The sequence below is a fragment of the Aedes albopictus genome, chromosome 2, assembly GCF_035046485.1.
Source record: "Aedes albopictus strain Foshan chromosome 2, AalbF5, whole genome shotgun sequence".
NCBI classification, from domain to species: Eukaryota; Metazoa; Arthropoda; class Insecta; order Diptera; family Culicidae; genus Aedes; species Aedes albopictus.
In genome coordinates, this window is record NC_085137.1 from 394,708,752 (window position 1) to 394,725,686 (window position 16,935).

General features: G+C 40.1%; 1 protein-coding gene across 1 annotated transcript in view; it reads right to left on the reverse strand.

Annotated features, from left to right (window-relative positions):
* The window catches only part of LOC115254796 (sialin-like), a 24,354-nt gene extending 8,063 nt beyond the window's left edge, over positions 1-16,291 (reverse strand). Inside the window, exons 1-4 of the mRNA XM_029852480.2 lie at positions 16,263-16,291; positions 16,021-16,195; positions 15,850-15,969; positions 15,250-15,796 (exon numbers count right to left, since the gene is read on the reverse strand). Coding sequence (XP_029708340.2) covers positions 15,250-15,796; positions 15,850-15,969; positions 16,021-16,195; positions 16,263-16,291 — 871 coding nt within the window. The remainder of the gene's footprint in view (positions 1-15,249; positions 15,797-15,849; positions 15,970-16,020; positions 16,196-16,262) is intronic.
* Between the last annotated feature and the right edge of the window lie 644 nt (positions 16,292-16,935).

The window sequence follows — 16,935 nt, forward strand, 5'->3', positions numbered from 1 at the left end:
AATTTTCAAAGGATTTTCTCCTGAATTTCCGACGGAATTCCTCTACGAATTGCTCAAGAAATCCCTCCCGGAATTTTCAAAGAAATTTCTTATGGATTTGCCTTGAAATACCTCCAAAAATTTCCGAATGAATTCGTCCAAAACTTTTTGACGGTTGTCCTCAAAAAAAATTCCTTAGGATTTTCTCACATAATCCCCAAACGTGTTTCTGAAGGAATGTTTGAAGAAGTTTCTCAAGTTTTCGTAGGAGTTCCGCAATACATTTTTGAAGGAATTTCTTGAGGAATTTCCGAAGAAATCTCTCAAGGATCTTTCGCTGGAATTCCTTGAGAAATTTTGTAGAGATTTATAAAAAAAACAAAAAAAATCCTCAACGAACTTATCAAACAATTTCTCACGAAATTTCCGAAGTAATTCCATAAGACATTTCAGACATATGCCAAAAAAAATCCAAACGATCTCCTTTAACAATTTCCGAATTTTCCTTATCAAGGAATATCCTATGGAATTTCAGAATGGATATCTCATGAGACTTTTAGTGGAATTTTTTCAATATTTTCAAAAGAATTGCTTCAGGAATTTGGGAAGGAATTCTCACAGAAATTTCCGGTTGAATTCCTCCAAGAATTTTTGAAGGTATTCCTCAAGGAATTTTCGGAAGAATTCCTCACGAAAACTCAAGTTCCTCAAGGAATATTCTAAATCTATTACTAAGAAATTCCTCAAGGAATTCCCGAAGAATCTTCTAAAGAAAATCGTAGAAGAACTCTCGAAGGATTTCTCAAGAAGCTTAAGAAATGAAGGAATTCCTCAAGAAATTTCTGAAGAATTTGTTAAGGAATTTCCTGTGGAATTCCTCAAGGATTTTCGAAATAAATTCCTGAAATTATTTTTAATTGATTCCTTTAAAAATTTTCGAATGCATTCCTCTAGCAACTACCAAAGATATTCCTTCAGGAATTTCGGAAGGAATTCCTTTAGAAATTTTCAAAGATTTTTTTCCGGTAATTCCGAAGGAATTCATTAAAGGATTTTTCGAAGAAATTTCTCCAAAAATTTCATAGGGTATTCCTCAAGGAAAGGAATCTTAGTTTGGTTGGAATTTTTGAAAGAATTCCCGGAGAAATTCTTTAAGTATTTTCTGGAGCTTCTCAAACGGATTTCTGGTGGAATTAAGAATGATATTTGTAAAGAATTACTGGGGAAATTCTCAAAAGAATGCATGGTGAAATTCGTAATAAAATTTCTGGAGGAATTATTAAAGAAATTTCTGAAGGTATTCCCAACGGAATTACTGCAAGTTTTCCGAAGGTAATTTCTGCTGGAATATCTACATAAAAATAACCTGGAAAAATATTTAAGAAATTTCTGGAGAAACTGCTGGATAAATTCAAATTCATGATGGCATTTGTTAAGAAATTCCTGAAGCAATGTCTTGAGGAATTCCTCAGGATTATAATCATATATGATTTTTCCATTGAACCATTCCTGTTAATCACCCATTTCAACTTCACTTTTATTTTTTTTAAATGATGAAGTATTTGAACTCTTTGTTACTGCAAAGTGGTTTTCAGTGTAAGGGTGCTCGCCCCCCCCCCCTAGCCGAAAAGCTGGCTACGCCCTTGACTTAGAGTACAAAAACCCTAATTAATCCACCTAGCGGTGATGGTGCCTTTCTCGTGCTTTAAAATATCCTTTCAACAAAACTCGAGCGACATGTAGATGACATTGACATAAATACAAAATGAAAACTGCTTGCTAAATCTACTCAATATGGATACATTTTATATTAGCATAACATCAAATATTCAGAAAATATAAGACAACGATCCAAAACTCAAACCAAACAAGTGTCATGAAGCCGCAAAATTTTGAAACGTCATTTTAGATTTTCCGGTCATCATTTTATGACTCCGGATATCTACCCCAACTAAACTAACCGTTATCTTGAACATTGAGACACCATCTTGGATGTTCTGGTATTCATTTTTGGACTCTGCACCTAAAATTACATAAAATAGTCGCCGTATTGAATTTTGGCATGTCGTTTATGATTTTCTGGTTACCAGTTTTGGACGAAGACCGGCATTCTTCCCCATTCAAACTATAGTCATATTGCAGACCTTGTGAAACAGCGCACAGCTTGGGTTTTCTGATTACAAATTTTGAATTCTGGACATATTTTCATACAAAATATGCCCATAATGCAAGAATTAAAAATCCTTTAAAATAGTCACTAACTTGAATACTGGGCCATTATCTTGGACTTTGGACCGCTATTTTGGATACTCTGGTGGACTCCAAACAAATTTCCCATACCAAATACACTTATTTTACATAGTTTTAGAGCTCAAAATTCCTTAAAACAGCCACCATCTCTAGCACCATCTTCTGTTTACGCGATCAAATTCTTATTTTTCCATTCAAAGTTGACCAATCCTGCTATAACTTTACACCTTAGGAATCTGAAATGGTACGATTTGATGAGATGGCTTTAGTTTTGTCTATATTTTGTTCTCATATATATGAGAACTTAGACCTATTCGTCACTGTTGTTCATACCTAATATTTGTCAGGCCATTAAACAAAGCCACGATTTAATTTTTCACATGAACGTTGGTTCTGCTACACAACAGCTAGTCTCTAATGTGATCTAAGGCTATTTTCTTGCTAACCGTTCAATAGATTATCAAAAAATATGCGATCTGATGTGTCGTATGTATGGGTTTGGTTCATTTTTATATTTGGTAATTTCCGGTGGGATAGCCGGAACTGATTCCATGAGTCATGGACCATGACACTACCGGTTGTCCCAATTATAGTCTGAGAATATTTTATTGCTATTTATTCACCTTTACCTAATCACCGCGATTTGATATATCGCATGAATGGGTTTGCTTCACTTTTACTTCTAACCACTTTCGAAGCCACAGCTGAACCCGCAACACTACCGGGAATCTAATGTGGTCTGACCCTATTTTTCCATCAGGTTGTCGATAAGTCGTGATCAGTCTTCGTTCAACTGCTCGTGTTGTGTGTAGGTAAGAGGTAACGATAGCGCACGAATGTAACAAAGCCGACTGACACCCGACTGCGGCAACGAAATGAAGGTAGTAAAAAGTGTCGAATGTTTACAAGACTTGTCGTGATTTGATGTACCGCATCCATGGGTTTGGTTAAATTTTACATTTTACTACCCGGATCTGATTCCGGGTAACTACCGGCTGAACCAAATATGGTCTAACATTATAGTCTTGTTAACTGCTCATCGGTTAACCAAAAACGCTGCAAATTGAAGGTGTCACATGCAGGGTTTGACAATTTCGACGGGACTCTCTGAACCAATTCCGGACCACTACCAGTGACGTAAGGCTATTTTCTAGCTAACTGTTCATCAGGTTATCACAAAAGCCACGATTTGATGTGTCACATGCCTGGATTTGGTTCACTTTTACATTTGGCCTCTTCCGGCCACTCAAAACCGATTCCGAAACACTTGCTGACCGTTCATTAGGTAATCTAAAAAGCCGCTATTTGATGTGACGCATGTACGGGTTTGTTTCTCTTTCAGATTTAACCACTTCGGCGGGAACCCCGGAACGGGGTCCGGAACACTACTGGTTCAGATATGATCTGAGATAGTTTTCCTGCTCATTGTCCATCAGGTCATCGAAAATGCCGTGGTTTGATGTGTCGCATGTATAGATTTGGTTCAATTGTATATTTGGCCATTTCCAGCGGGACGCCTAGAACCGGTTTCGGAACACTACCGGTTCAGATATGATCTGAGACTATTTTTCTGCTTACCGCTCATCAGGTTATCGAAAATGCCGTGGTTTGATGTGTCGCATGCATAGGTTTGGTTCACTTGTATATTTGGCCACTTCCAGCGGGACGACTAGAACCGGTTCCGGAACACTACCGGTTCAGATATGGTCTGAGATGATTTTCCTGCTCATTGTCCATCAGGTCATCTAAAATGCCGTGGTTTGATGTGTCGCTTGCATGGGTTTGGTTCAATTGTATATTTGGCCACTTCCAGCGGGACGCCCAGAACCGGTTCGGGAACACTACCGGTTCAGATATGGTCTGAGACTATTTTCCTGCTTACCGCTCATCAGGTTATCGAAAATGCCGTGGTTTGATGTGTCTCATGCATGGGTTTGGATCACTTTGTTATTTGCCACTTCCGGCGGGACACCCGGAACCGGTTCCGGAACACTACCGGTTCAGATATGGTCTTAGACTATTTTTCTGCTTACCGCTTATCAGGTTATCGAAAATGCAGTGGTTTGATATGTCGCATGCATAGGTTTGATGCATTTTCATATCTGGTCCCTTCCTGGGGTACCGTTCCGGAACACCTAAATGGCCATATCTCCGGAACGGCTGAACCGATCCGAACCATTTTCAATAGGAAACAATGGGACCAGATTCCGCGTCGAATGAACCATCGGTCATTGAAATCGGATGAGGTTTACTGCCAAAAAGTGATGTGAGTTTTTTTGTACACACACATACACACACACACACATACACACACACACACATACACACACACAGACATCACCTCAATTCGTCGAGCTGAGTCGATTGGTATATGAGACTTGACCCCTCCGGAGGCTCTATCAAATTTTCGTTTTTGGAGTGAACATATAGCCTTTCGGTACACCTTGGTGTACGAGAAAGGCAAAAAATCTTAGGAATACCTGAAAGAATCTCAGGAGGTATTGCTGAAGGAATTCCTGAGCTAATCTGTGGATGACCTTCTTGAAGGTTTCTTGGAGATAATTATAAATAAGGAATAAAGAAATAAATAATTCCTGGATGATTTCTTGGAAAATTTCCTAGCTCCTGTATGCATCCCTTTAAAATTATCTAATAGGATTCCAATGCAAATCGTTGAAGAAATACCTCTAGAAATCCTTGAAGTAATTCGGAAAAAAGTCATCATATAATCCTGGAAAAATTCTTGGGAGCACCCTTTTAGAAGATGATGAAAGGATTTCTAGAATTTTTGAAGGTACCCTGAATATTTTGTTAAGAGCTCCCGAGTGGAATCACTGGAGAAGTTCCTGGAAGAACACCAGGAGGAAACCCTGGAGGAATTTGCGAAAGTATGGAAAAATTCATAAAAGAATCCCCGATTGGATTCCTGGATTCCCTAAAGGAATCCCGGAATTTTGAGAGGAATCCCGGAGGAAATTTCTAAAGAAGTCTCTTGAGAAATTTCTAGGAGAATCCCTGAAGGGATTACTGGATGAATCCCTTGAAGAATTCTGGGAGAAATCGCTGGAAGTATTCCTGAAGGAACCCCTGAAACAATTCCTGGAATAAACTTCAGAGGATATCATGGAGGAATGCCTGGAGGAACTTCTAGACAAATTCCTGGCGGAATATTTGGGGGAAGTCTTGGAAGAATCCATGAAGGAATCTTTGGAGGAATTCCTGGAGGAATCCCTAGAGCAGTGTTTCCCAAACTTTTAGGAGGTATCGCCCCCTTGAAGCTTGAGAAAAATATTTTCGCCCCCCTCAGTGAGATTGAATTTTTCCATGATAAAAGGCTAAAAATTTGTTGACCGGGAGCCGTTAATAGCCCACTATTTGACACTATTATCACAGACAAACAGACGTAACACTATCAAAATTTCCATCGACCACGCTTTTCACGATCATTTTAAATCTTCATAGTTGTGACTTTCACAACCAGAGGCGCACGCATCGTTTTTCTTTGTGTTTGACGTTTCACACTAGCGCCTTCTGTTGACGATGTTGCACAACGCAGTGTTCCGTGAAATATTTCCACCAGGTGATGGTAGTGTGAACTGGGCGATGGATTTTCACGAAAATTGTTCTAGGTGTTACGTCTGTTTGTCTGTGCTATTATGGTAACACTGATATTTAATGTACCTAAATTAGTATCGCTCTCATTTTCATTGAGTTATAATGCAAATGCGTTGATTGTCTGCATTAAAAAAAACTGCATTATTGCATGTAAAAACAGTGCATCTTGAAATCATGTTTGTGCTATACATAGTTTTGAACAAAATCGAGCAAAATAGAACGGACTGTGAACATTTACGAACACTCGTTAGACTCAACCAGATGTTTCATCAATATTCTAAAAGGGGGTTCTTCAACACCCGAAATGTTTAGTCGTAAGAACTCAAATAGGACTGGTGGGAAATTGAAAAACAATTACAAAAATATCGTTGATGCAAAAATTACAACTCGAATAATTGTATGGAATTTCAAAATCGACCCATTTTTTCTCGATTTATTATAGTTTTTCTAATCAACGTAAAAATAATCTTAAAAAATTTCCTGAAAGCTTGAAATTTGAAGAATTTTCTAATAAGCTTAGTTTAAAATCGACAAAATGGTCACTTAAACCCCTTTGCATCTGGGCCCCTTATTTGTATATTTTCAAATGTAGCTTTGCTCAAGCTTTGCTCAGTAATTGAAAATTATGGAAAGCCTGGGATGTATGTCAATTCAGCTTCCCATGAATTGTAGAAATTTCTCTTGTTCGATTTTAATTGGTGTTTCTCGGTGATGATATTAAATTAAAATCGTAATTTGGTTTTACGTTTCAACCTACTTTTATTTTTCGGTCATCCTCAGAACTGTCATATAAAAGGAACAATAAACAATTTTTCACATTAATTACAATCACATAATTACAAACATTTACAATTTTCAAATTTCTAGACTAAACACTTACAATTTCCGCCGCGCCTGCGTTCTTTGGGGCGGCACACTTAATTCTAATTATCTATGTCATGTTCCGTCTCGGTGTCGTCTTGTTCGTCGTTGGTCGTCTTTCAGTTTGTGTATCAAGTTATTGTATGTGTTTGAGAACCCGTCTACGTCACGCTGTAAATTAACCGTCGTTTCTCTGTTTATCTTAATGTGAACTACCTCTGCTGCTAGTCTGCTCGCGTCATTGTTGATTCTCTCCAGAATTCTAGTTCGAGAGAAGTCAAAACGATGTCCGTTGTCTAGCGCGTGTTGGGTGAGTCCCGTAGCTGATGCGTTCGTGCGTACTGAGTTCTTGTGTTGCGCTATGCGCTTGTCAAGTGTTTGAGATGTCTGTCCGATATATTCCTTACGTTCGCATGCTCCACAAGGTATAGAATACACTACATTTGTCTGTTTTAATGGTGGTATAGTGTCTTTCAGTTTCGTAAAAATAGTGGTTTTTACCTTGTCGCATGGTTTGAAGGAAGCGGTGATGTCATGTTTTTTCAACGTCTTGCTCACCTTCTCGCTGAGACCCGGTACGTATGGAATGGACACATATTTTTTTGGTTCCTCATTGCACTCCCTCTCTAATGTGTTGTACAACCGGTGTACCCGATCTCTCACCGTTCGTTGAATGAGATTCTCCGGGTAGTTGTTGTTGCGGAGAATGCTCTTTACCGTTCCAATGCTCTCCTGTCTTCGTTCGACGTCCGTGAGTTTGAGTGCTCGATCGACCAAAGCGATCATCGTGTTTACCTTGTGGGTATGCGGGCTTTCCGAGTTGTAGTCGAGGTAGCGCCCATCCTTCTGCTTGGGGAACCAGACCTTCTGGATTCGCTCTTCGTTTCTCGTGAGTGTGAGATCCAGAAAGCGAAGTGAACCATTCGTCTCCTCTTCTACGGTGAACCTCAGTTTCTCATCGATGGCGTTGAAATGCTCCACCACCTTCTCCACATCCTCCTTTCTCCCCATTAGGAAGCAATCATCGACGTACCTTCTGTACACTGTCAGTGGGATGTGTTTCTGCTCTAGTTTGGTCATGGCCTCCTGTTCCACCTTCTCCATGATTAGATTTGCTATCACTGGTGAAAGCGGGGAGCCCATGGGGACCCCCGTTGTTTGGGCATAGAATTTTCCGTCGTATTGGAAAAAAGATGCTTCGAGAACAGTTTTCATCGCCTGCTTGAAAATTTCCCATGGTATGGTGGTGTGTTCTTGAAGTTCTCCCCATTTTCCTTCCACCAGATCGTACACCTTCTCCACTGGAACATTTGTATAGAGGGACACCACATCTAGTGAGTACATGATATGGCCCTCTGGAACAACCACATGCGATATTTCTCCCGCGAAATCGAAGCTGTTGCGCACGTGATATGGTGTTTTTCCTACAAGCTTTCCCAACATTTCCGCTAGAAATTGTGCCATACGGTACGTCGCCGTTCCTATGGTTGACACAACTGGGCGGAGGGGTCTGTTCGGTTTGTGAATTTTCGGCAGACCATATATTCTAGGTGGGTGACAATTATAAACCTTAAGTTTGTTTTTTGTTAGTGTGTCGATGTGACCTTCTTTCCACCATTTTTCTATAATCGTGTTGAGTTTCCTCAAGGTTTTGTTCGTTGGGTTATCGTTTAGGGGTTTATACGTGTTCGTGTCACTCACCATTTCCACCATTTTTTCACGATATTCCGAAGCGGACAGCACCACAGTTTTGTTTCCCTTATCTGCTCTCGTGATGTACAGATCGGGATGCTCTTTTAGAAAGTTTCGGGTCCTTTTGACTTCCTTGAGTATCCAGTCGTTTTCCTTCGTCTTCGGTTGTCGCTGGTAGTTGACGTAGTTCGACATGATCGTTGATACCTCCCCTCTGATTTCTTCCGCTTCGGGTTTCCGCTTGATCGCTGTTTCCACATCGGCTATGAACCTCACGTATGGGATCGTTCTTTTGTTCTGGATGTTGAAATTGGGCCCGAGGAGCAGAGTTCTTTCCACGAAGTCCGGTAATTCCGTCGTGGTCGTGTTTTCGATCCATTCGTGATTCCGATGTTGGTTCCGTATTTTCTCCATTTTGAGCGCCTCCAGTTTCTTTGTTTCCACAGATTTAGACTTGTTGTACGTGTTTCTTGCGCTCTTTTCCACCATCGCGACGATGTATTGGCAATCTTCGGTGTTCGTTGCTTCTTCAACTTTCCTTCTCAGGTGGTGTTTCGCGGCTTTGGTTCGTTCTAATGTTCTTTTTGTGTCCTGAATTGCCACGCTTATAATTTTTATTTTCTGTTTATGGACAAGTTTGTTCAATCTATCCATAGACACGGAATTCGCCAGATTTATGTGGAGTTTGTAGTTTAGGCAATTTGGGACAACCTTGCATCTTCTACAGTTGAGCAAGAACTTCAATCGGTTTTTAGTTTTGGCCATCTTGATGGCCGTTTTCAGCAGAGATTTTACCCAACTGCTTACTTGTCTTCCGTATTTCCTCTTCACAGTATTCACGAAGAACATTGTAATTCGTGTCACTTCTTTTCTTCACCAAACTATTTGATCTTGATATGGCTTTGATCACCGCTTACTTGATCTTGTTCGATTTTAATTGGTGTTTCTCGGTGATGATATTAAATTAAAATCGTAATTTGGTTTTACGTTTCAACCTACTTTTATTTTTCGGTCATCCTCAGAACTGTCATATAAAAGGAACAATAAACAATTTTTCACATTAATTACAATCACATAATTACAAACATTTACAATTTTCAAATTTCTAGACTAAACACTTACAATATGTGTCCATTCCATACGTACCGGGTCTCAGCGAGAAGGTGAGCAAGACGTTGAAAAAACATGACATCACCGCTTCCTTCAAACCATGCGACAAGGTAAAAACCACTATTTTTACGAAACTGAAAGACACTATACCACCATTAAAACAGACAAATGTAGTGTATTCTATACCTTGTGGAGCATGCGAACGTAAGGAATATATCGGACAGACATCTCAAACACTTGACAAGCGCATAGCGCAACACAAGAACTCAGTACGCACGAACGCATCAGCTACGGGACTCACCCAACACGCGCTAGACAACGGACATCGTTTTGACTTCTCTCGAACTAGAATTCTGGAGAGAATCAACAATGACGCGAGCAGACTAGCAGCAGAGGTAGTTCACATTAAGATAAACAGAGAAACGACGGTTAATTTACAGCGTGACGTAGACGGGTTCTCAAACACATACAATAACTTGATACACAAACTGAAAGACGACCAACGACGAACAAGACGACACCGAGACGGAACATGACATAGATAATTAGAATTAAGTGTGCCGCCCCAAAGAACGCAGGCGCGGCGGAAATTGTAAGTGTTTAGTCTAGAAATTTGAAAATTGTAAATGTTTGTAATTATGTGATTGTAATTAATGTGAAAAATTGTTTATTGTTCCTTTTATATGACAGTTCTGAGGATGACCGAAAAATAAAAGTAGGTTGAAACGTAAAACCAAATTACGATTTTAATTTAATATCATCACCGAGAAACACCAATTAAAATCGAACAAGATCAAGTAAGCGGTGATCAAAGCCATATCAAGATTGTAGAAATTTGTGTTGTCAAATAAGTAGATATGCAGACATGCAGCTATTACTCGCTTTTGAGAGAATTCAACGCTGTATTTGTGGAAAAAAAAATCAAAAAGCTCATTTCACTAGTGGTCAAGCGAGGATTAATGAAGAGAACATTGGTGAGCAAAGCGAAGATCAAACGCGATCCACAAACTGTAGTGTTCTTTATCTACCGTATGAGTTTGTACACCTATTTCGCTATGAGCTTGATAAGAGATGTGGTAGGAGAGAAAAGGCCTGTTAGGAGAATCAGGCAGGCAGATGATACTGTATATAGGCAAATACATGTTAGTTATAATCAGACCGCCGGGAAATACACTCCTCGTCTATTACAGTCCGCGAAATAAATTCTTATTACTACAATCGCAGTCGTTTTGTGTAGCGAATAAGTCTCGGAATAAAGTTTAGTGTTGAAGTGAAATAATTCTCGGTTTTACGGTTTCTACGGTGTCCGAAACGATCCGTTTCCCGCGCGTGGAAAATCAACTAGCAATGTTTGAAATTCCTCCTGGAAGCTTCTTTGATATATTTTGAAACAATATGTGACGACCTTCATCCGAAAAGTGTTCTAGATGCATACTAAACGTCATGTTTTTGATTGAAGTTTCAATAAAAAAACCCCACATAAATTAAGAACAAAACTTTCTTATATTTTACTTAATCAGAAAGTTTTGTTCTTCCTTTCATAACTTGGACAAAAATCAATCATGGATTTTTGCCTAGGAGTTTCTCATTTATTGGATCTTTTGAATCATTAGGAATTCTTTCGGAAATTCGTGTAGCAGCCTTTTTTTCTTGGAATTTTGCCAAAAAGTTCACATAAACATCAAAAATACTGTAAAATTTAGTTGGTCTCGAAACATTTTCAAATCCTATAAACAAAAAATCTTGAAATATCAGGGAGTTTTAATGATTCAGTTGACATTCTGAACTTGTTTTTCAATATTTTTGATATTTCTCAATTATTTAAAAAATCGCCCCCTTATTTAGCGTTTTCGCCCCCCAAATTTGATATTTCAAATTTTCGCCCCCTTCGGCCTGATTTTCGCCCCCTGGGGGGCGATTTCGCCCACTTTGGGAATCACCGCCCTAGAGGAATTCTCAAAGAAATCCCTAGAAGAATTTCTGAAGAAACTATTGGAGCAATCCCTTACCGAATTCCTGAAGGAATCCTGGAATGAATATCTGAAGGAATCCCTGAAGCAATTCTTGGAGAAATCTCTGGAATAACTCCTGGAATAATCTTTGGAGAGGTTTCTGAAGAAATCCATCCAGAATTTGCTGGAGAAATACTTAGAAGAATTTCTGGAGGAATTGCTGAAGAATCCTTGGAGAAATTTCGAAAATTCTGTAGAAATTCCTGGGGAGAATCCCTGGAGAAATTTGTGGAGGAATCCTAAGAACAATTTGTTAAGAAATTTCTGAAAAAAAACCCTGGAGGAATGCCTAAAGCAATCCATAGAGTAATCTCTAGAGAAATGCCAAGAAGAATTCATAAAGGATGGTCAGGAGCAAATCGTTGAGGAATGTCTGGAGAACTTCCAGGAGGAATGTCTGAAGGAATCCCTAGAGCAGTCCCTGAAGGAATCTCAGGTGAAATCCCAGGGGATATTCTCAGAGGATTAAAAGGAAAAAAAAAACCTGAAGGAGATATTCCCACATTAGTTTCTGGTGGAAATACTGCAAAAATTACTGGAGAAATTCCTGGAAAAAAAATCTGCAGGAATCCATGGAGGGTTTCTGGAAAAATGTCTGGAGGAATTTCTTTAGGAATTTATAAAGAATATCTTGGAGGAAATCTTCAATCAATTCCTGGAGGAATTTCTCGAAAAAAATCTGATCGAAAACGAAGATAATTCCTGGAGGAGTTTTTGGAGAAATTCCTGGAGGAGTTCTTGGAGAAATGCCTGAAAGAATTCCTGGATTTAATTCTGGAGAAATTTCTGGTGGAATTACTGGAGGAATCTCAACAGAAATTCCTGGAGAAACCCCTGGAGGAACTTCTGGATTAATTTTTGGAGGAACTCTTGCAGAAACTTCTGGAGAAACTTCTGGAGAAACTTCTGGAGAAACTCCTGGAGGAACTCCTGAAGGAATGCCTGAAGGACTACCTTGAGGAATGCCAGAAAGAATTCCTGGAGGAATCTCTGGAAGAACTCATGAAGGAATTCCAGGAGGAATTTCTGGTTAAACTCCATGGAATTCCTGGTTCAACTCCATGAGGAATTCTTGGAGGAATTCCTGGAGGAATTTCTGGAGGAATTTCTGGAGGAATTTCTTACAGAATTCTTGAATCTATTCTTGAAGGAATTTGTAATGACAACCCTGACGAAATTCTTGAAGGAATTTCTGGGGAATTTATGGAGGTATTCCTGGATCAACTCCTGAAGGGAATGCCTGGAGGAATTCCTGGAAACACGCCTGGAGGAATGCCAAGAGGAATCTCTTTGAAAACCCCTGGAGGTACTCTTGAAGGAACTCCTGGAGAAGGCCTGGCGACATCCCTGTAGGAATTTCTAGAGGAATCACTAGAAGAAAACCTGGAGGAATTCCTGAATCAATTCCTGGAGGAATTCCGGGAGAAATTTCTAATGAAATTTCTAGGGTAATTTAAAGAGAAATTCTTTGAGAAATTCCTGGATAAAATCCTGGAGCTATTTCTGGTGGAATTTCTAGAGGAATCCCTGAAGGAAATTCCGGATAAAGTCCTGGAGGAACTACTGATGGAATGTCAAGGTCAATACCTTGATTAATGCCTGAATGAATTCTTTGGAAGAACTCATGGAGGAATTTCCCGAGGAATTCTTAGATTTATCCCGGAGGAATTCCTGGAGGAAATACTGAAGATATCCCTGGAGGATATCATGGGGAAATTGACATAGAAAATTCTGGAGAAATTTCTTGCAGAATTCTTTAATCAATTCCTGGATAAATTTGTAAAAGAATCCCTTCCAAAATTCCTAAAGAAATTCCTCGGGTTCCTCGGTCTTAGGAATTTATAAAGGATTTCTTGGAGGAATTTCTCGAGAAATTTCTGATCGAAAATCTAAGATAATTCCTGGAGAAGTTCTTGAAGGAATTCCTGAGTGAAATGCTTGATGGAATTACTGGAAAAATGCCTAAAGGAAGGCCGAGAGGAATCCCTTTGGAAATTCCTGGAGATATTTCTGTAGGAACTTCTGGAGCAATTCCTGTAGATTTGTCTGTAGGAATTCCTGGAGGAATCTTTAGAAGCATTCATGGAGAAAACCCTGCATGAGCTACGTGGAGGAGTCCCTGGAGGAATTCTTAGATAAATCTCTGATGGAAATCCTGAATGAGTTGCTGAAGGAATCCCTGAAGAAATCCCTGAAGGAATTCCTGGAGCAATGCCAGTAGGAATTCCTGGAGGAATCTCTAGAAGAAATCCAAGAAAAATCTCTAGAGGAATTTTTGGAGGAATTCCTGCAGGAATTCTCGGAGGAATCCCTGGAGGAATCCCTGGAGGACGAATCCCTGCATGAATCCCTAGAAAAACTCCTAGAGCTTTTCTGAAGCAATCCCTGGATGAATTCTTAGTGCGATCCCTGGAGGAATCCTAGGAAGAGTTTTTGAAGAAATTCCTGAAGAAATCCCATGATGAATTGTTTAAAAATTCCCAGGAGAACTTTCTTAACAATATTCTGTACGAAAATTTGTAGGAATCACTGAAAAAACTGAAGGAATCCATCTCCTCTCTCTTCTCTCTTCTTGGCGTAACGTCCTCACTGGGACAAAGCCTGCTTCTCAGCTTAGTGTTCTATGAGCACTTCCACAGTTATTAACTGAGAGCTTCCTCTGCCAATGACCATTTTGCATGTGTATATCGTGTGGCAGGCACGAAGATACTCTATGCCCAAGGAAGTCAAGGAAATTTCCTTTACGAAAAGATCCTGGACCGACCGGGAATCGAACCCGTCACCCTCAGCATGGTCATGCTGAATACCCGTGCGTTTACCGCCTCGGCTATATTGGCCCAGAGGAATCCATTTCTACAGTAATTTTAAGACCAATTATTGAAAAAATGCTTGGATGGACTTCTAAAGGATTTGTTGTACAAAATGTTTCTGGAGGTTCTGGATTATTTTGTTTTTTTTTTTCTTAATCCAGTCGATGTAAGGGAAATTGTGTATTTTCGGCAGTTTTGTTCTTTCGTCATAAGGGTTTTTGAGAGCTGCTTAGCTCAAAGATGGCCCAAATCTTTCCCAACCAAGCTGAATTATATGACCAAATTTCAGGAAATTCGGTCGACAAAAACCCCTTATAACGAAGAGAACAAACCTGCCGATAATACCCATCGTCACCCTACTTCGGATAATTCCAGATGAAATTAATACCGATAAGAATTCTTGAAGCAATATGTGGAGAAACCATTGAAGAAATCTTGAAGGAATACCTCCAGAAATACCTGAAAGAATCTCAAGTGAAATTCCTGTGGAAATTTTTGGTAATCACTGAAGGAACTGTTGAAGATATCCCAAGAGAAATTCTTGGAGGACCTCTTGAAAAAATCTCCCGAGTATTCCACGCTGGAATCCCTGAGGGAAGCATCCTTGCAGAAGTTTCTGTAAAAAATCCCTCATGGGATCATCACAAACGAGTTGTGATTGAAAGGTGAAATCAATATTTTGACGAACAACTTATTGACACAGGTATGTATGTCATCTCTTAGATTTTGGGAACCCATCTTCTTTTTCGCGGAGTGAAGCTCAGTAACAATAAGGAAGCTGGTAATTATTGTATTACAGCTGAATTCATCCAGATGGCCCGAAAATGTTGACTATTTGTCTTATTTCTGTCTTATTTTCAAGATCTGCGAGAAACGGAATAGCAACAAGATTAGCAAAAAGATCCAAAACTTGTACTTACTTTTCAAAAACGTTGGCAAACCGGTCAAAAGCGTGTAGTAACCCCAGTCCTCTACGATACTTGCAATTGACATAGCTATGACAGGCTTGGAAGTAAGCATCGCTAACCATGGATGCTTCACACCATCAGAATCCTCTTCCTGCCGGCCCGAAGTCACCATAATAAAATCCTTCTCCTGTTTGCTCATCCGATAGTCATGTTCCGGAGACTTTCTTACCATCAGCAACCAAGCGGTATACCACAGACAAGCCAAAGCTCCGAAGAAATAGAATACGCTTTCCCAGCCCCACGATGCTGCCAGCACTCCACTTAGTGTCATTGCCACTACCGTACCGGCGAATGCTCCAGTGAAAGCTATCGAAGAGATCCGGGATCGCTCGCTGGGTGGCGCCCAAACTGACCACATGGCATGTCCACAAGGAAACGTAACTCCTTCGAATGCTCCCTCTAGGACGCGAACTGCAATGAGCCAACCAGCGCCCTGCCGCGCTAAAACCGGAGTCAGGAGAGTCAGAAAGGCCGTGGCTCCAATTCCTACGCCGAAAACCTATGGAAAGGTTCAATGTTAGACTTTGGCTGTACTCTGCGCAAGATACTTACGTTTGTACCGCCAAACTTGTTAGATAAGTAGCCACCAAGCACTTGGGTGAAAACGTACCCGTAGAAGAACGAGCTCAACACGTACCCTTGAACACTTGAACTCCAATCGAAGTCACGTTCCTAGAATCAAATATCTTAGGTTTGCTCAGTTTTATTTCACAAATCACTCACAAATCCCACGGTTCCATTGGGATGAACCACTTCGCGAATCTCGGTCATGGCTACAATCGCTACACTGAGATTCACTCGCAGAGAATACACGTTGAAATATCCCAGAAATGCCATCGCCACCACAGTGTATCTTCGTCGCTTCCAAAACATCCATAGCGGTGCGTCGATTCCATCGCTGAAATGATCAAGGTTCTAGGCATTGGTCGCCGGCTATTTGAATTTGGTGAACACTACATACTAACCTCACTTTACTGCTTTCCACGGCATCCATCGTTCACCCGAGACAGTGAACCGAGTATGAGTTACCTAATGTCGCAACGTCAAATTCGAATCGTCACAAACCAATCGAAGTTGTCACTTTATTGCCGATCATTGAATGATGACAATTATGCCATCCCAATCTGAGCAAGCGCCAGGAAATGATAACACTGACCAACCGCGAAGGAAGGCGCGTGTGACAAACTTATTCCAAATCTAAGGTATTGTCGATTCCAACTGCGACGACTGCGGTGCGGTAATGATGTGAATGTAAAATGTGAGTGTGATGCTGTTAGATGGCAATTATTATCAGTCGAAGGTGAGTGAGATGAGACGTGCCTATTTTTATGACTGCACACATAGCTCTATGGTGGGCTATCAGACGACCAGATGGGTAAACAGTAGCGCAATGTTATTACTTTTCTAGAGATCAACAAGATAAAATTGACAATGAAATGCATTTTTTTCCAAATTAAATGAAATTTAAAAATACAACTCAAGGAGCGTTTAAACTTTTAAAGTGGAAATAATGACCGAAGGAGATGCAAGTTGCCAAGGAGAGTTGAGGTGAACATTCAATTCAGGCTGGCTTTCTACTCCACAAAAAATGCCTTATCCTAGGCCTTATAAATCCCCCCCTAGGCCGTAAATCCTCAT